The sequence below is a fragment of the Mustela putorius genome, unplaced genomic scaffold (assembly GCF_011764305.1).
Source record: "Mustela putorius furo isolate JIRA1106 unplaced genomic scaffold, ASM1176430v1.1 tig00003937_pilon_pilon_pilon, whole genome shotgun sequence".
NCBI lineage: Eukaryota > Metazoa > Chordata > Mammalia > Carnivora > Mustelidae > Mustela > Mustela putorius.
Genome location: NW_025422082.1, coordinates 2,860,369 through 2,886,909, shown reverse-complemented (window position 1 = coordinate 2,886,909; position 26,541 = coordinate 2,860,369). Strand labels below are relative to the sequence as shown.

At 54.5% G+C, this 26,541-nt stretch overlaps 1 protein-coding gene across 4 annotated transcripts in view; it reads right to left on the bottom strand.

Annotated features, from left to right (window-relative positions):
• Positions 1-1,502: 1,502 nt before the first annotated feature.
• BMP1 (bone morphogenetic protein 1) overlaps positions 1,503-26,541 on the bottom strand; it is a 42,181-nt gene continuing 17,142 nt past the window's right edge. For 2 of the 4 annotated variants that reach the window (XM_004763336.2, XM_045069513.1), the window contains 12 exons: positions 21,949-22,051; positions 20,256-20,372; positions 19,862-20,007; positions 19,569-19,764; positions 15,576-15,701; positions 14,679-14,839; positions 14,119-14,299; positions 10,012-10,137; positions 7,000-7,127; positions 6,419-6,632; positions 4,554-4,804; positions 1,503-2,246 (listed from right to left, as the gene is read on the bottom strand). In XM_004763336.2, the coding sequence (XP_004763393.2) occupies positions 2,112-2,246; positions 4,554-4,804; positions 6,419-6,632; positions 7,000-7,127; positions 10,012-10,137; positions 14,119-14,299; positions 14,679-14,839; positions 15,576-15,701; positions 19,569-19,764; positions 19,862-20,007; positions 20,256-20,372; positions 21,949-22,051 (1,884 nt within the window). In that variant the 3' untranslated portion in view covers positions 1,503-2,111. Of the gene's footprint in view, positions 2,247-4,553; positions 4,805-4,853; positions 5,036-6,418; positions 6,633-6,999; positions 7,128-10,011; positions 10,138-10,601; positions 10,829-14,118; positions 14,300-14,678; positions 14,840-15,575; positions 15,702-19,568; positions 19,765-19,861; positions 20,008-20,255; positions 20,373-21,948; positions 22,052-26,541 lie in introns of those variants that run through there. The other 2 variants (XM_045069512.1, XM_045069514.1) reach the window with 2 other exon arrangements.

Below are 26,541 nucleotides of genomic sequence, written 5' to 3'. Positions count from 1 at the left end.
CTGGACGTGTGGCTAATGACCTGGGAGCACAGTCCTCTGAGCTTCCGAAGAACCTGGAGGGCTATTAGGAGAGCTGTGGCCACAGACTACAAATTCCGCTGCGGAGGAGCTGGATGAAGAAACTGGGGCTTCTTCAACTTCTTCTGCCAACTGTTGGTTGGCAAAGTGTCTGGGGGAGATGCCCAGGGAGCTGCCAGTTTGGGGGCCTTTCCACTCTACTCATGGCCTCCGGGGCGAGGTCGGAGGAGGTGGGGGTAGGGAGGGGTGGCTATGATGTCCTGGGCTGTGACCTCACTGAAGCAAGAGGCAGTAGCCCCTCGGGCCATCACCCCCTGCCTCACAGGACCTCAAGGGCTCTGCAGCCTTGTGATGGGAGCAGGCTGGCTTCCTGGAAGGAGAGGGTCCTGCCTACACATCAGATGCCAGCAATGCGTCTGGTTTCCACGACGGCATTCTGCTGAAAGGGCCCATCTGGGGTGCACCATGCGATGCTGCTGCCTGGGGGTAGGTCTCCTCCCACAGTCCAGGGAGTATCTGGCACAACACGTGCCTCAGCAGTGGGTGGGGTGAGGGGGCGGCACACTGGAGGCCAGTGAAAGACCTACAGACCCACAGAAGGATCTCAAGGAGCCCCAGGGCCAGGAGCCAGATGCCTGGCTCTCTCTCAGATACGGTGGTGACCAGCCCAGGTAGTGACCAGCCCAGGCTGGAGAACCCGGGTCCTCTCCCTGCTTTCTTTGCCCTTGAGATCCGTGAAGAGAGAGGGGAGAGAGAGGTTCATTTGAATAGAGGGTGCAGGGATGTGACTTCTCTCCTCCTGGCCTCTGGGAAACAGGTCTGGACCTCACTGCTGGCTGGGGTGCGAGGAGGCAATGGCGGGAAGGAGGAGGCCAGATGAGACACAGCCTTGGGAGAGGGGCCGGAGCGGGAATGTTTGCTCAGTGGCTACTGAGTGTCAGGCTCTTGTCTCCATGAGAAGAGAAGGACCTGTAGGGGCCAGCACTCAGCATTTGACCTGCAGGAAGGCAGAGTTTAATGGCCGTTCGTGGACCTGTTCTGGCTGATGCCAGTGTTCTGACTTCTGGTGGGCTCCATAGGACACCCTCCAGCCCACCCACCCCTTTCCCCAGACAGAGACAGAAAACCAGGATGGACACCAGCTGGACAGAGGCATGCCCGTCCCCTTTTACATACCTCCCCCTCCCTGCCCCCACACACCCTCTTTACAGGAATGTTCCACTCCTCACGCTGTGTGGGAGGGCTATCAGTACTGCGTGTATGCTGTACGCCTACAGGCTGAAGTGTGCGAGGCGGCTGTGTTTGTGTGTGCCTGAGTGTGAAATCACACCCTCAGGGATGGATGGGCAGCCAGCGAGGCCAGGTGTCCTGGCCATCAGCTGGTCCCAGACGCAGCAAGCCTGCACATCTGGAATGAGACAGCCCCCCTCCCCCGGCCTCCTCCCCCGCCCCGCCATGTCCCAGACGGCATCTGGCACAAGATCCTGGCTGTAACACTTCCAGTTTATTGTCTGGGTGCCCTGGTGTGGCTGACCAGCCGCTGGGCCCGAGAGAAGCCCTGTCTTGTTTCCCCACCCCCTCCCCTGCGTTTCCCCACTGTGGCTCCTGTGGGACTCCTGTGGACACTCACACCCCAGGAAGTGGGGAAGTGGGGGCTTCAAAAAACCAACGGGAGTTTGGAGGAGGGGTGGGAAACGTACATTACAATGAAGATATACCACCGCCTCTAGGCAATGCAGTGAGCACTCAGAGAGGGCAGGGAAGATGGGCGGCTGGGCTGACAGACGTGCTCCCCAACCAGGCCAGGCCCCCAGAGAGGAATGGCCACTTCAAGTGTCTCAGTGAAAGCTCTGGCTCCCTGGCTCTAGCCCCCTTGCTCTGGTGGGGGCAGGGAGGAAGGGATCATGAAGGAGTCCAGGTCCCCCACCTCCTGAGGACAGCCTCACCTGGACCTTCGGCCTGCAGGTCTTGGCACCTGAGGGACTCCTGGGGGACAGGGACGGGGTGCCCACCTCCTGCCCACCGCCCACTGTGCAGTCCAGGTGACTGAGGGCAGCAGGCCTCCCATCCCCACCCCCATGGGAAGGCAGTGATCATTTCCTGCTGTGCAGTGTGTCCTGGAACTTGGTGCTGGTGTACCGCAGGTGAAAGCCTTTTTTGGTGATGGTGTCATCTGAGTGGAATTTCACCAGGACAGAGTCTCCCGCCGAGTACACCTCCTCAGGAGGCTGACAGAGGAAAGGGATGGGCATGAGGCTGAGGCTGCTGTTTTTTTCCTCCCTAGGATCCCCTGCTCTAAGGATGGTGGGCGCTCCCAGACATTCACCAGATTCCCCCAGCCCCACTGACAAGCAGGAGGAAGACTATTGCCACCAGGAGTTTAAGGGGCTTCCTGGAGGAGGGAAGAAAGCAGGGGACGAGGAACTTGTCTTTCAGTTCAGACTCCCACTTATTCTAAACCCAGCACTGCTATGAACTAGCTAATTGTGAAGTCTTAGACAAGGTGCTGGCCCTCTCTGGGCCTTGCTTCCCTCAAGGGCAAATGGGAGAAAAGCTCCCTGCTCTCCAAGCCTAGAAGGGCGGGGTGGGGGGGATCCAGTCGGGTGGTTCAGGGTGGGGAGCAAAGGAGAGGAGGGTTGTGAAAGCGTTTTGTAAAGGGAGTGGGTCCTCTGAGAGTCTGTCTTCTCACTGTCTCAGCTATCTCCTGGAGAATATGGGACAGCTGTGTCCCCAGGCGTGGATGTGGCCATTCCCCTCCTGTCCTCTCCTAGTTCTGGCCACGGTCAACTTCCCATGCTCCTGCAAGCCCCTCCTCCCCTCCATTGCGGCCTTAGAGCTGAGCAAGAGCTACCGGCAGAGCATCAACACAGATGCCCTGGCTCTCAGGACATAGAAAGCGTCATTTCCGAGAACCTTGGGGACATTTCCAACAACCTTGCCAGGAAGCCCTGACGGGCTTGGGTTCCTTCCCCAGGTTCCCTCCCGTTGGCTCCAGCCTGGTGGAAGTCTCTGAAAGAAGCCACCTGGGGACGCCGGATTTGATGTGTGGCTCGGTGGAATGTGCCAGATCAAGGGAGTTACAGAGGGCAAAGTGGGGAGGGGGTGCTGGTTTGGCAGCCAGGGGACTCCAGAGCAGTGAGCCAGGCAGGTGGGGGGCGGGCGGTTTGTGTGCCCTGCTCCTGCCCCACCTCCCTACCTCCTCACCCTGTCCCAGCCCTATATAGGCTGAAGTTCTGTCCTAAGGGCACATTCAGCTGGCTAATGCTGGACCCAGCGGGTGCTGCAGCTCTGGGAAGTTTAACCCTTCCTCTGGTGCCCAGGCTGCCCTGGAGCACGACCAGGAAAGAGGGGAGGGACCAGGGAGGTGACAGGAGGGAGGGCGTGTGTGTGTGTGTGCGCGTGCGTGCGTGCACGTGCCTGTGTATAATGGTCTGTGTATGTGCCCATGCATGCACCCATGTGTAATGGTGTGTGTGTGTCCATGTGTGTACCAATGTATTGTGGGTTGTGTGTGGTAAGTGCATATGCCCATGTGTAATGGTGTGTGTTTGTGGACCCATGTGTAATGGTGTGTGTGCACACCTGTGTAATCATGTGTGTGCACCTATGTGTACACCATGTGTACACATGTGTAATGGGTTGTGTGTGGTAAGTGCATGTGCCCATGTGTAATGGTGTGTGTGGACCCATGTGTAATGGGGTGTGTGTGTGTATGTGGTGTGTGCATGTGCCTGTAATGGTGTGTGTGTGTGCCCATTTGTTCACCCATGTGTAATGGAGAGGGAAGATGATGTTCTCTGAAGGGGGAAAGGATTCACGAAACCAAAAGAAAAAAACGAAAGAAGCCACAAGCTCTGACTGAGGGGAAAATAAATCCACCTTTGTGGTTTTCCCATGGCCTTGGTTAAAATCCCATTGAGCAAGCTTTTGCCCACTGCCTCTGCAAGTGCCATTTTTATGGCCAAAGATGCAATGCTCAGCATCTGCTTGGACAATAGCACTGATGGCTCCGGGACCACCTGGCCTCCCACCAAGGGGAGAAACTGGCAGTGGAAGAGATGAGGGTGCTTTTACGGGCCAGCCAGAATGACTAGTGAGCACAGCTCGGTTCAGGCCTCAGGTTCCTGGCTCTTGCCCCAAACCTCTGCCCCTGACCCCAGGCCCTGGTAAGCTGCCTTGGGACTGAAACAAGGGATGGGGGGGTTAGGCAGAGGGAATTCCAGCCTCCTCTCCAGATGCAAGCTACCCCGTAGGTCCAACGAAACAGTCCTGAGCCGGCTTGGGTCAGGGCAGGGCCCATCCCAGAGGCTGCAGAAACCACAGTGTTGGCCAAAAAAGGACCAAATTTCCTGGGTGGGGATGGCCCAGGGCAGGGCAGGCCTCCGTGAGCAGCCACCCACCAGGCCTGTGTCTCCAGGCTCCTGCAGAGGGCCGGGCCTGTGCTACCACCCATTTCGGTATCCCACAACTGCTGAGGTTGCATGGGCGCTGGGGGGTGGGTGGAGGTACGGGGGCGGAGGGGGGTGGGGTCTCACCCCTGAGCCGCAGTAGCGCCCCAGTCTGGGGGCTGTGCTGTCATAGCCATCGAAGAGCTCCATGTAGTCATAGCCGCAGTCTGTCTCCTCCTCCACCTCGAAGGTCTGGAACACCAGCTCCACGCCATAGCCTTCCTCCGCCACGATGACCCACTCGCAGTCCACCCCCCCAGGGTAGTTGTTGTCGCCAAACTGGGCGTGGGAGTAAAGATCCTTTGTCTTCACCTCTGCCCGCACCTGGCCTCCACATTCTGTGGGAGGACAGCAAGATCAGCCACCAGTGCCCAAGCCCAGCCGAGCGCCAGGTGCTGCACCTTACCACGCTGAACCCGCACGGCTGGATGGAGACCCCGCAGGGAGGGCCACGTGGCTGGTGGTGGGTGGGTGTGGACCTGGCCCAGGACAAGTGCTCTGGGGTTCCACCTCTAAGTCGATGCCCACAGAGGCCTGGGGACACACCGGGCTGCTTGGAGAGGGCATGCCTGTCAGAAGAGGACATTGCTAATTTGCTCCGTCTGACGGCCTCTGTGGAAGAATGTGGGCCCTAGTTGCCAGAGCTTCCATTCTTCAGAGAGAAGAGCTACATCTGGATACTCGGTGAAAGCTCTTGATTTTTTAAATGTTGGCTCACATTGTTAAAAAACACAGTGTGGGCCAAACAGAGAGGTCTGAGGGCCAGAGAGAGTTCCGGGCCTCCAGTCCATGACCCTCTGCTGGGAGGGGCAAAGGGGAGCATGCTTGGCAGGGACAGCTATGTCCATTCTCCCTAGGAAGCCCTCTGGCCTCTAGGAGGCCCAGTGCTTATGCTTCCCTGGAGGGGTGGGGAGGGGGTGGGACGGGCCCCGGAGCAGGAACTGAATTGCAAGGGTGGAGGGGAGGATGTGCACCCATTGGTCCTGGGGATGCCCCAACAGGGGGCTCAAGAACCACAAGGAGCCTGTGAAGCCTGCGCCAGACACCCTTGCTCTGACGTTCCAGGCCTCCCCAGCCTAGGCTCTGGCCTATCTCTGCTGCTACTCTGTTTCCACCTCGCACCTCTCCTCATACACCTGTTGCTCAGGCCAAACGAGAAGACCTCTGGCCACGTGTACATATCCCGAGTTATCCTGGGGTTGCCACTGTGCCTGGGCTCCTCCCCCCACCAACTCCCACTCGCAGCTCTAGCTTATCATGTTTTGTCTCGTGCTCTCGTTATCTGTGCACTGCCCGGCTCACCTCTGGACTGGGAGTTCCTGGGCTGAGGGTGGGGGAAGGGTTCCTGCCTGATTCACCGCCCTGTGCCCCTCAGAGGCTCGCAGCGGGGGCCACAGCTCAGTAAAGGGTTGCTGAATATACAGACAAGGGATCATGAAGGAAGCCCCTCCAGGGCCGAGATGTTTGTTTCATTTTGGGGACCAGCACTTGAAGCACTACCTCAAACATGTTATGTGTTAATAAATATCTGTAGGATGAATGAATGGGTGACTTCTGGGGATTGGAATGTGGGTGGGCTGCTGCATGGTCAGGCGTCCTACCGCTGGGGACTCTGGGGCTTCCCTCCCTATCTCTGGCTTCCCCACCCACTGCAGTCACTGCCCTCTGTTTTCCAACTTCATGGCCCCTAATCGGGACCTCCCCCACTCTCCTTTTAATGCTCCCTCTCTGCTCCCCAGCCTGGCCCCTGGAACACAGCCTCTCCCCACCCAGGCCGCAGGCTTGGTCCAGCTGTGCCTTCACAGGCTCTTTACCACACCCCCCGACATCCCCCGCCACCTGGAACCTCCCGAGCCTGGGCCTGCCTTTGGGACCAGCACCAGCAGATGTTTGCTGAACACGACAACATGTGGGTACTGGCTGCCCGGTGCCCTGGCCTGAGGCGGCCTCACCTGTGGAGTGTGACGCCTGGAAGCCCTTTCTCTGGACGGAGTTGTCCGAGTAGAAGCGTAGGAACATGCGGCTGCCCGTGGCCAAGACTGGCTCGGGCTTCTTGCTCCCACAGAAACGGCCCAGGACGGGGGCCTTGGCATCCCGCCCATCGTAAACCTCCAGATGGTCATAGGCACACTCGGGCTGAGACTCGATGTCCATTTCTATGAAGGTCTGAAGGGTATGAGGGAGGATAGCAAATTCAGAATGTGGCTGAGGGGCGGCAGCAAGCGGGCCCCATATCTAGCTACCCTAGCTCCTGGAGGCTGGGGACGTGGTCACTGCTGGTGGCACGGCTGGAAGCAAGGAGGGAGGACCCAGGTTGGGGGGGCAATGGAAGACAGGGCCTATGTCCAGACCCCACAGGGGTCTCACTAGGATCCTCAGAGGGGTGACAGCCTATGAGCTCAGCCAGGCCAACAGCCTGCAGTCTGTGTCACTCTGAGTCATTCAGGGTTTTGGAGCCGACAGGAAACAGGCGGCAGCAGGATGGCACACAGGAGCAGGGGTGCCCATGCAGGCTGGGGTGTGGCTGACTTACCAACTTGACCCGGTGGCCGGGAGTGCTGGAGATAGCCCAGGTGCACTCCTTCTTGCTGGGGTATTTGTCAGGCCAGTTGGGGCTGGTGATGGTACCACTGGTGGATGTCACCTTGTGGTCACAGCCGGCTATGGGGAAGTGAGAGGAAGAGGATCAGCAAGGACCCCAGGGCTCCAATTCCTCCTGTGAAGGAAGAAACAAAGCCCTTCCCTCCTGCCCTCTTTGCTTCTTTCTCTTTTTCCTCATTTGCCCCTGGATGGAAGGCTCGCATGACTTCTTTCTGTTCTGGTACCCAGGGCTAGAGAAATAAGCTGCTTGCTTCCATGCGGGGCCCTACCTGGAAGCATCCATGGAAGCCACCCTCACAGCTGCCCCTGTGCAGATCCCTGGGTCTCAGAGGCCATCGGCCACACCCCCTCTGCCCTCCGTGATGCTGTCATCCTCTGGCTTGCCACACCTCCACAATCGCAGCAGACATTGGTACCTGACTCAGTTCTCTACCCACTCCTGAGGCCATCCTAGGGCTGGTCTCTCTGTCTCTGATCTTCTCAGCTTTCCTGGTGCTTATCTTCTTCCTCTCAAGGGGGGCTTGCTTATGACCTTACCCTGGGCCTTGCCATCACCCACCATCTCCTCGTGCTACAAATATGATCTCTCTGTGACTACCCCCTGTTCTTCTAGGGTGCTCAGGCCCTCACTGTCCCTTCACTGCTTCTTCGGCTTTAAGAGAACGCTCCATGGCCTCTATCCTTCTGGATTCTCCCAATATTTCCTCCTTGGTTGACTTAATTTACTTCCCTATCTAGCTGGACCATGGGGCCGATCACCCTGGCTGCCCTACTATGTCATCTTGGAGAACCTCAACTGTGGCCTCAACCACTGGAGACCCAAACCACTTGATACTCTTGGAGTTGTCCTTCACCAGCTCTGCCTCTCACCTTCTCACCTCCTCAACAGCGGCTCCAAACCCTCAGCCCTCTCAACCCCCAGCCCCTCCCACCTGGACGACCAGCTCACCTCCTGTCTCCTGGAGAAAATCAGGGCCTCAGATAGGAACCACTTCAACTTCCTGGCCCCTACCTGCAAACTCACCTTCCCTTTTCCTCATCTCTAAGAAGGTGTCTCTCCTTCTGTGAACTGGGGCTCACTGCTACCCACCAGCTGGGGATGCTTATACTGCAGAATACCCATCCTCACTCCCTGTGCCAGCTCTGCCAGGCTGTGCACCTTCCTAAAGCTCTGCCCCACCCAGAAACCGCTCTCCCACGGCCCTATGATCCCCTCCAGCTGCTGCCTATCCTTTCTCCTTTTCTTGTCAGTCGACCTTCAAGAGCACTTGCTGTCACCCCCTTCTCACTACTTATGGCTGCTCCATCCATTGCAACCTGACTTCTGCTTCTGAGAGCGTGGCCTCTCCACAAATGGAAGAGCTGGTGCTCGTTATTTATTATCATCCAATCTGACAGGTCCCCCCGGGGAAAACGGGCAGCTGGTGCATGGCGGGCTGGGGAGGAGAAAGGGACAGGCGGGTGCCTACGGTCAGCAGCTCGCAGGACGGAAGCACAGCCACCAGGCTCTGGGAGCAGCAAGTGGGCTGTGCAGAGGCCCTCATGGAGGCAGGTGGAGCCCCCATCAGCCTTCTGTGGTTCCCCACAGCCACACTTGCTGCCATCCCCCATTTCTACGCTAGCTCGCCTTCCAACTTCTCTGTGTAGGCCCACTTCTCCCCCAGCTAGACTGCAACCTCCTCGGGGGCAGAGGGACCCCCCTTGACACCCCTGCCAAACTCTGCACAGCACTCAGGAACTACTGACCTGTAACTTGCCTAGCATGTCAGTAAGGCCACGGAGTGCTTCTGAAGTGACTCAGCATGAGGCCCAGGCTATCCGTCCAGAAGCATAAACCCTCTCCCAGCTACCGTGTTGGTGTTGATGAACGCTTTTTCACACAGCACAGAAAGATGGGGGGAGGGAGTGCACTTTGGACAGCCTCGAAATAAGGTCCCCTCCAGCTAAAAGATGTGGAGGCCCTGTGAGTCAGGAATTCCATATTTGGAGAGCCTGAAGGGATGGGGTTGGAAGCTCTGGAACACCCATTGGGTCACTGTGGAGTGCTTCAGTTCTGTTTGTCTTAGCCAGAAGTTTATTTGTCTGTACCTTGGTTGACAGTGAGAAGAGGCATTTGCCAGGCACTGGGCTAGGTGCTTAAGCGAGATCTATAAAACACAGCATGCACCAAGGTAGGGTCCACTGTTTGATCATCTCATGAATAAGGAACCTGAAGCTCAGAGAGGAGAAGTGATTCACCCAGAGTCACGCACACATTTGGTGGCAGAGCCGAGTCTGCATTGTGCTGCTGGGATAGTGTCCCCAGCAGGCAGGGGACACAACAGAATTAATGACTTGGAAGGCCAATGCTATGTCGTGGCCACAGAAGTACTGGATGATATTGGTGATGATATGAGAGCTGTTTTCAAATATCTGCTTCAGTGTCTGGGAGGCAGTGACCCTGTTCTGAGTGTCCCCTGGGGGTCTGAAGCATGACCCATATGGTTGAAATATGTAGTTGTGCTTGCTGTGAGCTCCGTGCCCTGAGGAAGTGGCTCTGTGACCACCTAGCTGTCCCGCGGGAGCAAAGGGAGGCCCTCGAGGGTGTGCGGCTAGCCAAGCGGCAGGGCTGGGCCAGGCAGTCCCTGCCCTTAACTGCCATGCCATCTGGGACATGGATTTTAAGAACCAACAACCAGATCACTCTCAGGATGGAGTTCGGGGATGGGCGTGAGCCCCTCCCCTCCTGTTGGGCACAAGGAGAGATGGAAGTGTGTGTGGGGAGTCTGCGGACCTGGTGGGAGGCCGAACAAGGTGACCTCAGAGGCCACACTCATGTCCTTGAGGCGACCGGAGCCAGATGGTGGTGGCACCCCTAGCCTCCTGGGCCCTGGCCTCCAGTCCCTGCGGCTCTAGGTGGGCCCTGCCCTGGGACTTCTGGGGGGGCCGCCCCAGCAGTGCTCACCTTCCTTGCAGTCATGCTTGTTGTCGTGGAGGACGAAACCGCTGCGACACTGGCACTCATAGCTGCCGAACGTGTTGACGCAGTCTTGCTGGCAGCCACCGTTATCCTTGGAGCACTCGTCCTTGTCTGCAGGGGAGCAAACAAGGCGGGGCCCAGGTCTGTGCAGGGCCAAGGGCTGGGTGGTTGCCCCAGGGGCAGCAGGAGGCTGGCTGGGCTTCCTCCCCCCGGGGTGCCCAGGCCATGGTGGCGATGGCGGTGGTGGTGGTGGGGGGGCGTCCCAGGCGGTGCCTCCAGCAGAGCCAGCAGAGTGGCCCAGCTGTGGGGAGAGAAAGTAGAAGTGGGGTGGACGGAGTGCTGGGGACTGGAGCTGACCAACGTGGGCACCCTCTACCATTACCTGCTTACTGGACAGACGGACAAGTGAAAAAACAGACACACGGACAAGCAGACTGCAAGAGAAAGGAGCAGGACGCAGGGGTCCCTCTTTTACTTCACAACAGGAAATGTCACAGACACCATCAAAATGAGAGGGGTGGGAGCGGGGAAGATCCCCTGTCCATGGGAGGGGGGACAGGGGGAGAGGAGAGCACCAGTTCTGTCCGGCCAGAAGGAGGGCAGGCCGGAATGGCCGAGCGGAGGTGGGGGGTGGGCGGGCACTGAAGCCCCCATCCCATTCCGTCCAAGGTGAGGAGGTTCCTGAGTAACAAAGGGTCCGGGAGGCCTGGCAGGCCTCACTGGGGGGTCCGGTTTCTTTTCTGCACTCGGAATTTGAGCTGGTGGGGGCGTCCCCGAGGGGGCTGCAGAGCCGGCCTCTTTTCTGAAACGAGAGAGAGAAGGAGAAAAGGGACCAAGGGGTGGGGGTGAAGGGCAGGGACCAGGGAGGGCGAGCTGTGAATAGCAGCCCGGCCTCAGAGGTGGAGTCACAGGGCGCTGCGGGATGGCAGTGGGAGATGCATGCAGGACAGCCATGTCCGGGCAGCCAGCTCAAGGAGGAGCAGCAGGTGGGAAGGGGCACAGCAACGGGGACAGAGTGGGAGAAAGCCTGTGGCAGAAAGAGGGCCTGGAGGGGTTTGGGGTCGTTGTGGAGGAGGTGAGAGGGGGAGCTGGTGAAGGACAGATCCAGGAGTATCAAGTGGTTTGGGTCCCCAGTGGTTGGGGCCGTAGATTGGGGGAGGAGAGAGACAGATCTCTGCTAGAGGGGAGCCGCCCACAGAAAGGGGGCACCTGGCCTAGAGCCCCGCCATCTCATTTGGCCCTGCAGCCTGCACTGTGCACACTCATACCCACGTGCTGCCAGATGCAGGATGCCCCCAGGGATGTGCTGTCCCTACACGGCAGCAGAGACACGGACACGCGGGGACGTGAGCACAAGGTCCCAGGATACATAGGCAGACATGGCTACCCAGTGCACGCACATCACCAGCCATCCACCTCACTCCTCACTCCCCCGCCTGTGTGAGGAGGCGTGCACGGGCACCGACACAGAGGCACAGGTGTGGACACAGGCACTCAGGGGCCAGCACATGGGTGCAAAGACACACACGTGCAGAGATCACAGGCTCTTTGGTAGATGGGGGGGTGTCTCAAGTTCTCTCACACACGCAGCTTCTCAAGCTCAGGTCAACTCCCCCAGGCGCTCCACCACGCGCACACCCACGCGCACTAACACACAGAGAAACACCTGGTTCAGGCCACCCACATATTCTCCAGTCTGTCTGAGCTCACTCTGGGGACTGTGTGCCTGGCATAGAAGCAGGCATTCGGAGAAGGTGTGTAGACTGGATGGACACTCAGAATTCCAGAGGGGAACTGCGAGGTAGAAAGATGCCCCCTGCCATTCAAATGGGGTCCTTGACAAAGGGAGCCCTGTTCCTGGTCTCCATCAGCAGAGGGGCTGAGGAAGGGCACCCTGCTTCTGCACTCCATTCTCATGTAGGCCAGACCCCTGGGGGCCCGTGGGAACTCAGGGTCAAGAGGTAGAGTCCACAAGTCCCTCGCAGAGCTCTGCCTCAGAACCTCACCAGGGACCCCGGCTGAGGGTCCTGTGGAAGCTGCCTTTGGGGCACACCCCACCCCTCCCCCAACTTGTCTTGGGGGTTTGCCTGTGACTATACCGGGAGCTTCAGGGCTCCCAGCTCATGAACTGAGCAGAGTTCTCAGAAACATCTTGATCTGCATGCCTTCCTCATATATGTACCTTAAATGCCTACCTAGCACGGTGCCTGGCACATAGGAGGGGTAGAAGAAATACTTGCCCGTGAATGACTACGTGGGTTAATGGGTGGTTGAACAGACAAGTGATAGAAAAGTGAGTCCCGAGGAAGGCCTGCCACAGTGTCCTGGGCCGGGGCTTGGACGCTGGTGGGAGTGGGTGTGTGGCAGCCTCCCTCGGAGCTAGGGGAGCAGGGTGCAAGAGGGGCAGGAGCGGGGGCGGGGGTGGACACGGTCCCGGACAAGGAGAGGGCACTCACCCTCCAGTGCCAAATGCCCCAGAAGGTGGCTGGGGTCAGACTGAAGGTCTTCAGGCTCTTTCTTCTCCTTCTTGGCTTAGGGTCTCCTCGCTGGGTGTCCCAAAAGTCCAAAGAGCCCCCCTCCTGGGGAGCCAGAGTCAGATGCCCCACGCCCTGAGGGCTCAACCTTGATGCCCACCAGTGCGGGTCTTCTGCAGGTTTCTTGTGCCGCAGGGCATCACATGTGTGCGCGGGTGTGCAGGTGTGTGTGTGTGCGCGTGTCCATGCGGGGCTAAGGGGCGGCTGGCCCAGTGTCATGCCAGGGTAGGGCAATACCCGGGGGTGGAAAGCCCTGGGCTCTAGGCCTGATGGATGTGCTGGTGTTGGTCTCCTTCCCCCCTCCAAGACCGGAGCGACAGAAGGGCAGGAAGAGACGAGAGTAAGCAGGTAATGGCTTCCCCAGGACCAAGCCCATCCCTGAGTAGGTATTACATCCCCTCAGCCCTCAGGTGAGCACCCTGTAGGATTTCCAGGTGGGCACAGGGAAGAAAAGGATTCGTGTTGCATGGGGAGGGGTCTGAGCAAGCAGCGGGGCAGGGGCTGGTAAGCAGAGCAGGAGGGCTGGCAGTGCCAAAGCAGGGACCAGGGCACAGGGGCAGGGCATGGCATCAGGTGGGGCAGGCAGGGGTGAAGGACCATAATGTAGGGGCTCGAGGTTGCAGGACCCTGGGCAAAGGAGGGGAGAAGGAAGGCAGCATGGACTCGGCCAGTGGCTTCCTGCCTTCCTGCCACCCATGCCCGGCCCACCAGGCCTGCTGGGGATCAGGATCCCTGGGCCACTCCCACAGAAAACCAGCCGCTCCAGCCACTCCCTCTGCTTCCCACTCCCCCTACTCAATTTCATGGAGTCCCCACCCAATGCTGTCTATGTCCCAGGCCCAACTGCCTCTGAAAGACCATCACCCTCACCCCAGGATGAAGCACAGAGAGATGAGTAAAGCAGGGGAAGGGTCCCTTGGGACCCCTGGAGGCCTTGCTCAGAGACTACCTTTCTGGCCACCCAAAGATGAAGCCACCAAAAGGACCTGATCCCAAGCCTTATGTGGGACAGCTCTTAGTAAACGTATGTCGGTTAGATCTGAGTCCCCCACCGGAGGGCTGAGGACAAGTGGGAAGTCTTTGGCCTGGAAGAGAGGGACGCCCCTCATCTTTTCTGAAGGTCCTGGCATGAACCCTTTTGGCATGTATAGTTTCTGATTAGAAATGTTGTCGCCCCCAGATCACCTGCCCCCCCACATAGTCCAAGTCAAAGACCTTTTTCCTCTACATGTACCCTGTGTTCTCTGGCCACGATGAACTCCCTGTTCCCAGGGCCTACCATCTCTGGGGCCTCGGCATGATGGCTCCTGATTCCTGGAAATCCCTCTCCTTTAATTTCTGCATGCCTATGTCTTGCCCATCCTCAGGCTGGCTCCAAATCCCAGAGGATTTGGGAGTAATAGGGTTCTGGAAGGGAGGGACTGGCCTGGTGGTAGAGGGCTAGTGGGGGGAACAGGGGACAAAGCCTGCTGACCTAGCAACTGGGAGGGCTAGAAAATGCAGGGGTACAGTGGCAGGGACGGTGGGGGCGGGCTCAGAGCTGGGGAGTCTGGGTTACCTGAGAAGAAGTGGGCCTTGAAGCCCTTTTTGGAAACTGTGTTGTCAGATTTGAACTCCACACGCATGTTGTTGTACTGGGACGTGATGACCTCGGGCTTCTCGGAGCCGCAGAACTTGCCATGTAGCTTGGAGTCAGCTGTGAGCCCACTGCGCACTTCCACAAAGTCGTACTTGCACACCTGCAGGGCAGTGCAGCTCCAGGCCTGCCTCCTCCAGGAAGTCTCTCCTGACCACCCCTACCTGGGAAGGCTCCCTGTTCTGAGGGTCCCTTTGTCTTCAGTCACCCACTTTACAGAATCTAATAACTCAAAGAGGGTGCCAAGTCAGCCCCACTGGATCCTCTCGAGCTCTCCACGCAAGCCACAAGTCTTGCCTCGCTCCACACCACCACCTGTGTGCCCCTGGCCTTCAAGCCCTCCTCCTCCAGCCTCCCCTGCTTCCTAGAATTGGGAGCAGTCCCTCCTCCTCTACGTTCTTTGGGTATTTCTTTTATAGGGACAGAAGCCGGCTCCCACGCCTCAGACCTTCCTGCATCTCCTCAGCCCCGTGGGCACTTACGTCATTGCCCTCTGTCTCGAAGAAGTCGAACTGCAGGGAGATGCGGTACTGGGTCGGGGCCACCAGTTGCCAGATGCAGTTTTTGTTAGGGGGGTACTCCTTGGGCCAGCCCGGGCTGGTGATGGAGCCATTGAGCTTGGTGAGAAATCCACCACAGGCAGCTGGGGGGGGGGGCGGACAAGAGAGGTGCCATCACCCGCCAGGAGCCCCCACTCTAGGTCGGGGCCAGAGACAGGTGAGGGAGCTGGGGCTCTTGGATTCCCTGCAGCCCTGGGGCTTCTGTCAGGAGCGGGAGGGAAGCAGGCAGGGAAAGGAGGGTATCTTCAGAGTATGAGGAACTCAGGAGCTGTGTGTGTGAACATTTCTACCTTCTCAACGACAGAACGGCCAGGACATCTGCTGAGAAGGAGGAGGGGGGTGAGGGGCTCAGGGAAGGCTGGGTGGTGGGCATGGGGGACCGGAAGCCTGGTGAGGCGGGTAGAGAGAAGCCCGCCCGGCAGGACCGGGTGGAGCTGGAGGCAGCTGGCGGGGAGTGCTTTCACCAGCTTTCACCTAGGCAGGGTATCGGGAGATGCCAAAAAAAATCAGTGCATGTCTGAGGACAGTGGTTTCCAAACTGGGGATCATGACCTTCTGGAGGGTGACGAAATGAGTCAGCCAGTCAAGATCAGCATTTTAAAAGAATAAAAATGAGAAAAAAGAAAAAAAAAAAAAGAACAACCCAGAGTGTATCCACTTAGTGTGTTCTGGGGGACTTCCTTGTCCACCGGTAGTGAAGAACGTGCTAGGGAGTTCTAGCTTCGCAGGGGAGGGGAGTGTCCAAGAGCAGGAGAGATCTTGGCTAGAGGGCTGGGGTCATAGGGGCAGTTTCGCATGGGTTGGGCAGGGGACACTCACCCTCACAGCGGCGCTTGTCTGGAGCTAGCTCGTACCCAGGGTCACAGCTACACTTATAGCTGCCCAATGTGTTGAGACACCGCTGCTCACAGCCTCCACGGTTGGGGCGCGAGCACTCGTCCACCTCTGCCGGTTGGAAGGAAAGCGGGACAATGACTGCCAGGCTGGGACCTGGGTCTCTTCTCCTGCCCTCTGCTTGTGAGTCCAGTCTGGGTTCCTCAGGCTTCCTGCGACCACCTCCAGCCCCATTGTAGGGGGTGGCAGCAGGCTGTGGGCCACTCAGAGCTCTGAGGCTGTGGACCTCCCTGCCCCACCCAGCACCCGCTCAGTCCCCAGGTGATCCTACTCCTGAGAGCCCCGAAGGAACAGGTAGTGACCTAAAGAGGGGACAGGTGGACCCCCCAGAGCCTCCCACAGTGGCTGGGCTGGTGGCCGCCACCATGGACTGGTCCCTCTTCTGTGCCATTCCCTGGGTAAGTGCTATTTCCTCCTTTCTCCTTTATTCCTGACATGACCTGTGATGGAGGGGCTCTTACTATCCCCATTTTACAGGTGAGGAAATGAGGTTCAGATGGATTACTGGCCCCCTGTGACACCGGGAAAGACATCTCCACACTGTCCGGCTTCCTCCCCAAGCTTCTACATCACTCCCTGCCTCTGGGCCTCATTGGCATGTCTTCCATATAAACTTCTGGACTCACTCTTGAGTTATTATTTCAGTTCATAGCTGAGCACCTACCATGCGTCAACTACTTTTATATAACTTTGTCGTTTACTCAATGAGATATGCAGTTTTTCGCTGGAATTCACATTTTCTCTGCAGTTAGGCCATAAGTTCAAGGGCAGGGCACCAGGGTCTATGCACCCTTCCTAGAGCCTGTGTGTCGAATGGCTGAATAAAGAATGTGTGAAGTCACCACAGCAATATCATAAGAGCCAAGATGTAGAAACAGCCTAAATATCCACCAACAGATAAGGAAAAAGAAAATGTGGTACGGGATGGGAAGAAGTAACACTGTTGCAACATCCATACCACTCAAAGCAATCTACAGATCTGACGCAATCCCCATCAATATGCCATTTTTCACAGAGCATAACACATGATCCTGAAATCTGTTCGGAACCACAAAAGATTCTGAACAGCCAAAGCAATCTTGAGAAAGAACAAAGCTGGAGGTAGCATGCTCCCATAATCCAAACTCTGCTACAAAGCTATAATCAAAATCAAATCAATCAACTCTTAAAAAAAATCAATCAATCAAAACAGTATGGTACTGGCACAAAAATAGAAAACTAGATCAATGGAAGAGAATAGAGTGTCCAGGAAAAAAAACAACAACCCATGATTATATAGTCAATTATCCTATGACAAAGGAGGCAAGAATATACAATGGGGAAAAGACAGTCTCTCTTTCTTTCTTTTCTTTTTTTTTTTTAAGATTTGGTTTATTCATTTGAGAGACTGAGTGAGAGAGAGCACAAGCAGGGAGAGAGGCAGGCAGAGGGAGAGGAAGAAGTAGGCTCCCCGCTGAGCAGGGAACCTGATGTGAGACTCGATCCCAGGACCCCGGAGTCATGACCGGAGCTGAAGGTAGATGCCTAACCGACTTAACCACCCAGGTACCCTGAGAGTCTCTCTCTCTCTTTTTTTTTAAAGATTTATTTATTTATTTGAGAGAGAGAGAAAGAGAGAACACAAGTAGGCAGAGAGTCAGTCAGAGAGAGGGGGAGGCAGGCTCCTTGCCGAGCAGAGAGCGGGGAGCAGATGGAGCGGGGCTTGATCCCAGGACCCTGAGATCATGACCTGAGCCCAAGGCAGAGGCTTAACGTAATGAGCCACCCAGGTGCCCCCCGAGAGTCTCTTTAATAAATAGACAGACTGGAAACCTACATGCCAAAGAATGCTACTGGACACTTAAACTATACACAGAAAGAAACTAAAAATGGGTTAAAGCCTTAAATATAAGTCCTGAAATCATAAAACTCCTAGAAGAGAACACAGGCAGTAAGCTCTCAGACACTGGTCATAGTGATATTTTGGGGGGCTCTGTCTCTTCAGACAAGGACAATGAAAGCAAAATAAATAAATGCGATGATGTCAAATTTGAAGGCTTTTGCACAGTGAAAGTAACCTTCAATAAAATGAGAAGGCAGCTAAACGGGAGAAGATATTTACCAATGCCATATGTAATAAGTGGTTCATATCCAAAATATATAAAGAACTCATAAAACTCAATATTTAAAACAAACAAACAAACAAACAATTGATTGAAAAATGGTCAGAAGATCTGGACAGATATTTCTCCAAAGAAGACATCCAGATGGCCAAGAGACACATGAAAAGATGCTCAACATCACTCATCGTCAAGGAAATGCAAATCAAGACCACATTGAGCTCTACCACCTCACGCCTGTCAGAATGGGTAGTATCAGAAAGATAAGAATAACAAGTGTTGGTGGAGGAGTGGAGAAACGGGAACCCTTCTGCACTGTGGGTGGGAATGCAAATTGGTGCAGCCACTGTGGAAAACAGTATGGAGGTTCCTCAAGCAGTTAAAAATAGAAATACCATATGATCCGGCAATTCCACTTTTGGGTATTTATCCAAAGAAGATGAAACAGCGATTCGAAGAGATACACGCACCCCCCTGCCCACTGAGATGTGATTTACAACGGCAAAGCTATGGAAACACCCGAAGGGTCCACTGATAGATCAATGGATAAAGAAGATTGGGGAGAGCCATTCAGGGGAATATCATTCAGCCATGGGAAGGATGAAACCTTGCCATTTGTGACACCATGGAATAAGTGAATTCATACTAGGTAAAATAAGCTAGACAGAGAAAGACAAATGCCTTATGTTTTCACTTAGACGTGCAGCCTAAAAACAAAACAAATGAACAAACAACACAGAACAGAGACAGACTCATAGACACAGAGAACAAACTGATGGGTGCCAGAGGGGAGGGATTGGAGAGATGAACAAGAGATGAACAAGAGAGATGAACAAGGTGAAGGGGATTAAGACATACAGTTTTCCAGCTATAAAATAAATGAAGACGGGGGATGTAACGTACAGTGTAGGGTATAGTCCATAAGATGGTAACGACTTTGTAAGGGGACAGACGATAACTAGATTCACTATGGTGACCATTTTGTAATGTACATAAATGTTGAATCACTATGCTTGAATGCTTGAAACTAATAGGATATGGTATGTCAATTATCCTTCAATTTATTTTTTTTTAATTTTAAAAAAAATTTTAATTTTTTATTAAAAATTTTTAGTCCCAGAGGTACAGGTCTGTGAATCACCAGGTTTATGCACTTAATAGCACTCACCATAGTATCCTTCAATTTAAAAAATGTGTTCTGGACACACTGTGGAATACTATTCAGCCTTAAAAAAAGACGGAAATTCTGCCATATACAGTATGGATGAATCTTAAGGACATTATCTTTTTTTAAGATTATTTGAGAGAGAAAGAAAGAGAGAGAGCACGAGTGGGGGAAAGGGCGGAGGGAGGGGGAGAGAGAGAATCTCAAGCAGACTCCACATTGACTCGGGGCTTCATCCCAGGACCTGAGCCAAAGTCAAGAGACAGATGCCTACCCCAATGAGCCACCCAGATGCCCCTTAAGGACATTCTGTTGAGTAAAAGAAGCCATTGGCAGACAGAGAACTGCAGGATTCCACTTACGCGAGCTGTCTAAAATAGTCAAGTCCAAGAAATAAGTACGAAGAGATGGAGTGGAATGATGTTGCCAGAGGCTGGAGGAGGGGGAGACGGGAGTTGCTGATCAACCCGCATAAAGGGTCAGTCAAGCAAGATGAGCAAGCTGTTGAGCACGTTTTGACCTGTGGACACAGGGCAGATCTCACGCAAAGGCTTCCAACCACACAACACCAGACAATTTTAAACACTAGCAAAAGGAATGAAGGGGCTGGATCCGCCGCGGGGGCTGGGCTGCGTGGCGAATGGGAGGGAGCACCTTTGAAGAAGTTGACAGCAAAGCCGGCTTTGTTAATGGATCCGTCAGAGACGAACTTGAGCCAGAGGCGGCTGGACGTGCTCTTGATGTCGTCAGGCTTCTCGTAGCCACAGTAGCGTCCGATGAGGGTGCTGCTCTCGCTGTGCCCATCGCGCACCTCCAGGTAGTCGTAGGCACAGCTGTCGTGGCGCTCGATCTGAGGGTTGGGGCTCAGTCAGCAGGGGGAGGGGTGGTTGCCAGGCCCAACACCTGGAAGCCCATGAAGAGGTGTGCCTGAAGGGTCTCTGACCTACCTCGAAGGACTGGAAGGTGAGGCCCACGTGGAAGCCTTCAGACACCTGGATCCGCCAGATGCAGACTTTGCTGGGCCGGTAGTCATCAGGGTAATTGGGCGACTGGATGTGGCCATTGTCCTTTTTCACATCTCCCCCACAGATGGCTTCAGGGACACAGAGCGAGGTCAGTTAGGATGCTCTGCCCAACTCAAGAGCCCCTCTCTCCCTCTCCGCCAGACCTTCCCATGGGCCTCCCCTCTTCTCAGTGCCCCCGGGGCCTGGCCAATCCCACCAGGATCTCAGCTTCCTCCCTCATGGGCGCTCAACCTTGCCCCTGGGGTGCCAGGAGCAAGCTGTTCTGGGATGCCCGGGGACCCCGTATCTGACTCCTCCTGCCACTCTTCCTCAGTACCTTCATAGACGGCAAAGAAGCCCTTCCCGACCCAGTTGCTGCTGCTGCGGAACTCCACCCAGAGGCGGCTGTCGGTGGAGACAATAGGCTCTGGTAGTTTGCCCCCACAGAAGCGGCCTGTGCAGACAGTGTGGACAGAGGGCAGTGAGGCCTGAAGCAGGTCGTTCTCACCTCCCTGCTCCAGGAAGCCAGTCCTGCTGCTGCAGGGGGCTCAGGGGCTCTGGCCCTGCTCTGCACTTGGCAAGAATTCCTAAGACCCTGCAGCTGGCCTGAGTCTAGTCCAGGACCTAGCATGGCCTTGAAGAGCCAGAGAGTACTAGACTTCTAGAGGGTTCTGTGCACCTGTGGGATGGAATATGAGTTCAGGGAGGAAAGGGGCTCCTCACGCTAACCAGCTCTATCTGTGTTTTATTTACTTTTTTTAAAGGAACATGTGACCACCATGTTCTCATTTGATCTCCATGCAAACAAGTAATCACCAAGAATGAACACAGTTTTCTTTGGACATTACTAATGTTTTCATCTGACCAAATGCAAGAGATGTCAGAGGACCCCAAGGAAATCCTAGAATCCAGGGACTGGGTCAGAAAATGTCCCCTTTGAAATAAACCCTGACAAGAATCCGTGTCAGCAGGTGGGGATGGTCATTTGTGGAATTCTTGGTAATCAAGAATCAACGAGGGATGACCTGTGTGTTCCAAATAAGATTGGGTGTTGTCCAACCTTCGGCAAGGGCCAGAGGGTGCTGACCTAGGAATCCAAGTTACGAGAAAGTAAGTGGACTCTTGGAAACGCTTCCACGTCTGCAGGAGGCAGTGTTGTAATGACAGCTGCTTTGGGTGACTAATGAGAAGTATTTGAATATCAGAAAGAGGTGGATAGCAATGATTCATCAGCCTGCTTCAGGCCAGGCTGTGGAACGAAGGTTCTAACGCTAATGGGCAGTCCTGGGCAACTTAGGAGCATGCCCAGATTGGAGGAGAATTCACACAGCTCCTCAGGCTTGAAGGAAAAGCCTCTCTTAGTCCTAACTCCATGCCATTAAAGCATCTTCTGTCCCGTGCTTCTGAATACTCACCCCCCACCCCCGCTTACTCACCACTCCCCTCACCAACAAGGGACAAAGTATCCTGTGCAAACAAGTGAAGGCCACTATTCCAGGTGGGGAGCCCCCACAGTGTGCCAGGCTACCCTGTGGGCACCCTTAAGCCAGACCTTGCAGAGAGAGAAAATGGAGCCTCTGAAAGTGCCCAGATGAGGAGGAGAGCCTGGAGCTGGGGAGTTGTGCCTGTCTATCTCCCTGTGTCCACTTGTATGACTCCCGTGACCCACACACTGAGCATCACCCCGGCAGGAGGCCCAGAAGCCCATACAGAGGACTCTGAGGTCCAGATTGGGAAAGGGACTTCATGATAGAGCTAGAAGGCACTAGTTCTGTCAGAACTCTTGGCTCCCACACTAGGGTGGCCAGATCACCCTTGGCCAGCCTTTGGATTTCAGCAGAGGATGAAGAGACTGTGATTTAAGTAGTTCTTAAGAAGGAATTAGCCACATCAAACCGAAAGCTTTTGCACAGTGAGGGAAACTGTCAACAAGATAAAAAAGCAATTCACTGAATGGGAGATGATATTTGCAAATCATACAATGCCACAGCCTCAGAGGAGGCGGGGGAGGGGGTGGGCTCCTGTGTTACCTCGGAGGGGCGCCTTCCTCCAGAAGCCGTCCCGGACCTCCACGTAGTCATACCAGCACAGGCGGCTGCGATACAGATCCATGGACGTGAAGTTCAGAATGATCTAGGGGACATAGGAAGAGGAGGAGAGTTACATGGCCCCCTACGCCTCACCAGCCTCGCCTGCCAGCCCATGGTGGGGGCCTGCCTTCCCCTTTGTGAATAGTGAAGAGGTCCCAAAAATGAGCTCCCGGCACAGAAACGTCCCTCCTCTCCCCAGCTGTCTGCCAATGGCGGCCAGCATCCTTTTCAGACATCCTGGTTCTCAATATATGTAGCCTTGTGGAATCTAATAAGTAAAATGTCTCATTTTTCTTATTCCCTTCGTGAGGAGCCATTGCTTCTGCCTCGACCCAGCTCTCCTCCCTGACAAGTTCAGTAACACGAATCCAGCATCTTTAGAGGGATGACGCCTCAGTGGGAGGCGTGTGGGTACTGGGGACTCTGAAATGGGAATGAAGGGTCCAGAGGGGAGAGGCAGAGAAGAAGGGTTGAGTCACTGTGGTCACATATATATTGAACAACGATCCCAGGCAGGGGGCCATCCTAGCGGCTAAGGGGAATACCGGGTCCGAATGCTTCCTGTGAACGGGTTTCAGGTCTGTCCCTGTTAAGGGGCTTAGGATTCAGAAGGATATATACAACTGAAAATCTCACTTAGTAAAAAAAACTCAGACTCCACACACACAGGCCTGAGCTGAGCTGTCACCTCTGCATTTCCTGATGTGAGTCTTGGGTAAATCACCCAAGCTCTCTGACCTCAGCGGCTCCGAGCATGACCCGAGGAAAGAGCACATCACCCTGACATGGGACTCATCCCCACTGCCCTGAGTGCCTCCTGAGCATGAACTCCAGCTGGTCACGTCACACTAGAGGGACGTTTGACACTTTGGTAATATCCAACTCTCCCCGGCAGGTAACATACTAACAGGTAGAGAAGCACACGACCAGGAGGGAAATTGCTTTAGTAGTTTCCAGAATGTGCCCCAAAGCCTCTTGTGTCTTTAGAGTCCAACAAGCAGGGAACTCCAGGGAACTGTTCGCTGTGACCTAAGGGGTGTGTCCCGTGCCCACAGGGCCCACCTGTTAGATCTAGCTGGCTTCCCTGCTGGAGGAAAAGAAAATAAGGAGATCTGTCTCCCCTTTGGCACACGGCTGAGTTAGAGGCAGGCAGAGCAGAGGCGAGAATGAAAGTGATCCCAAAGCTGGCACTGGCAACCGTGGTCCATAGCCTGTCATCAAAGTTGTGATGGTCGAGGTTCAGAGAAGAGCTCTGGCTTGCTGTCGCTCCCTGACACGGACCCCTTCAGAATGTTCGGTGATTTCCACATCCACCTAGATGATGTTTCCCATTTCCTGGCCTCTCCGCCATGACCTCCCCTCCCCACCTCTTCTTCACACATGGCACATCATGCCCTAGACCTTGTTCTCATCAGTAACTGTGCCTCCTCCCACAGAAGCTCAGCTTCGAGGAGCCCACCGTCTAGCCACGTGCCCCCATCTGTCCTCGCTCACCGCTCTCTATGGAGTCCAGCAACACTTCCAATTCACCAGGACCGTCAGCCTGAGCCTATGGGGTTTTCCTGCCTTCTACCTTCACGTACTCACATTTCTCCTTGCCTAGCTTGGGACTACACCCATTCCACTTCTCTTCTTTTGATTCGTAACATGGGCTGAAATGTGTTTGTGTTTGGGGAAGTGTTTCTTAATTGTGGTTCTCTGGGATGTAACCGAGCAAGCCCAGGTTTGGAAAAGTGCCTATATTACTCTCGATGATTGTTACCAGTCATCATGAGAGCTATTGTTATTATCCAGGTAGAAGTCCTCATATTTTGAAAAAACTGATGTTGAAAATCTGGCTCTTGCTCTGGAGACAGTGTGCCCAATATTTTATCTTTCTAGAAAATGCCTGAAATGGGACACAGAGGAAGTGGCAAAGACCGGCAAAGCCATGATCTAACTTTATCATTACCTCCTTGCAAAGGACCTCAACTTTCTCCTTTTCCTGAAAATCCCTGATTAAATCCGACTTCTACCTACTCTGTGCCTCTTCCTAGATGGTCAAATGTAGTGGCTAGAGAAAATACAAGCACATTGACTGTCTCACTTGAAATGTGAGACTGACTGGGCCCTTTGAGCTGCCAGGCCCACCTTTTACAGCCTCCCCTTCTCTCCTCAAACCACCCGTTCCCCTTCTTGACTCGTAGTCCTGGCCCTGCCATCAACTTTTTCCAGGATTAGTTCAGTAGTCCCTACTCTTGATACTACCTCTCACTACAGCAGGCCTTTCATGATAAAACCGGATCTTATCTTCCCACTGCTCAAAATCCTTTAATGCATGTTATTCAGAGTAAAATCCAAAGTCTTCACCATGTCCTCTAAGGCCATCTGTGGTCTAACCCCCCGCTATCTCTCTGACCCCTCTCCCCACAATGCCCTCCTTGCTTACTTGGCTGTGGCCACATTGGCCTTGCTGGTCCTCAAACATACCAAGCCTGCTCCTGCCTCAGGGCCTTTGCATTTGCTGCCTAGAAGCTCTTCCCAGCTATCTGCCCAAAGCGTTCCCTCATTTCTTGTCCATTTCTCCTCCAACTCACCTGATATGAATGAGGACTTCCCACATGGAACAGTAATCCCCGCTTCGCTCCTTTATCTCCTACTGCTGCTTTCCTTCATGACATCGATCACCATCTAACTTACTGCGTTTACTTTTTATTTGCTTGCCCATCCCTCAGCCCTGCCAAACTGTAAACCCTTCAAGCCCAGGAATTTTAATTCACTACAGAATCTTTGGTGTATGGCATGTAGGAGTTGCTTCATAAATACTTCTTGAATAGAATTTTGCTTTTAGGAATCTATTTTACAGATACATTTGCCCCAGTGCATAAAGATCTAAATCTTGAGATATTTACTGTAGTGATTTTGGTTAATACTAGAAACTTATAAAAAACTTAAATGAAACATCCATCAGTGGAGACCTACAGGGGATGCCCGAGCAGTGAAGAGAAATGGGGATGACAGCATGCTAAGCGGCCATGAACACGCCTGAGGTAGAAGTTGATTTGTGAACACAGAACCCTGACCACAATTAACTGTTGAGTGAAAAGAAGGTACCTGAGACCATATATCCATACACACATGCACACACATGTACTTGAAAGGGTCTGAAAGGATCCAGCAAGTGTTACTCATGCCTAGTCGCCTCTGAAGAGTGGGATTTGGAGAAGAATCCAGGGGAGAATATCCACTTCTTACCTTAGAAATTCTTCTATTTTTCAAAATTCTTACAGCATTGATACATCATCCTTCTATCTGACAAATAACAAAACTCTCTTTTAAGGAGTTGCTGGATAGAAGAAGGAAAGCAGAGGGCCCAGGGAGAGAGCTCTGGCTCCTCAGCTTATGCCCCCCACCATAATTCCATGTGGCCTCCCGGGTCTGCCAATCAATTTGGTCAGCAGCTGGGCTAAGAACAGTAGCAACTTTCCTGTCATCCTCAGGAACAACTCTGGCTCTGTTCGGGGCGGATGAATTCACAGCCTCTGAGACCACGCCCAGCCAACGCTGCCCCAAAGGGCCCACCCGAGACCTCCCATGGGGCAGGAGGGACCCGCGGTCGCCTCACTCAGGAGGAAGAGACCTGTGCTGGCGGTTAGGGTCACCCTCCAGGGAGGCACGGCCGTGGCTATATTGAGACCGGAGCTGTCTAATTAAGCGTCGTAACAGCTTCTGTCATGTGGAAACAGCTGTGCTCTGGTGGCAGGGGCACTGCCCTTGGCCAAAGAAAACCTGGCCAGCTCCACCACTTCCTGGCTGGTGACTCTGGGCCCGTGGCCTGATTTCTTTGTGCCTCGGTGTCTTTGTCTAAAACGTGGAGGCAAACCTAAGGAGCTGGGGGATTAAATGAGATACAGCATGCAGGGTCTCCAAGTGGAACCTGCACATGGGAGGTACGCATCACATTTGTGGGCTGCTGTCAGGGAGCAACTGGGACAATATGTTGACTCCTGGGGACCCACGGCCTGGCTTCTGTCTGCCTTGTTGGACCACTGAGGCCCATCATTTCACACCTCTGGGCCTCCATTCCCTTCTTTGAAAGATGGCAATGGTCATAGACCTACCTCACAGGACTCAGGGAGCTAATGTACGTAAGGTTTGTAACACTGACGCATGTAAGAGTCACGCATGCAACGTACATAAAGGCCACACATATATACTACAGTGTACGTCACTCAAAAAAAGTTAATTTCACTACTGGAGCTGAGTTTGCCCAAGATTTTGAACTTTGAAATGGTTTCATTCCAGAAAGTGGAAGTAGAGGGAGGCAGATGGGGGATGTGGGACCCAGGGAGGTTGAGCAGGGATTTCTCCGTTAACAGCATGATAATAACAACTAGCCTCGATTGAACCCCCACCACGTGCTAGGCGCTGCTCTAAGCACTTCATGTACATGAACTTGTTTAATCCTTGTATCATCAGGCCCCTGATGGAGGCACTACCACCAGGCCCACGTTACAAATGGGGAAACAAAGCCCAGAGTGGTTAAGCAACTTC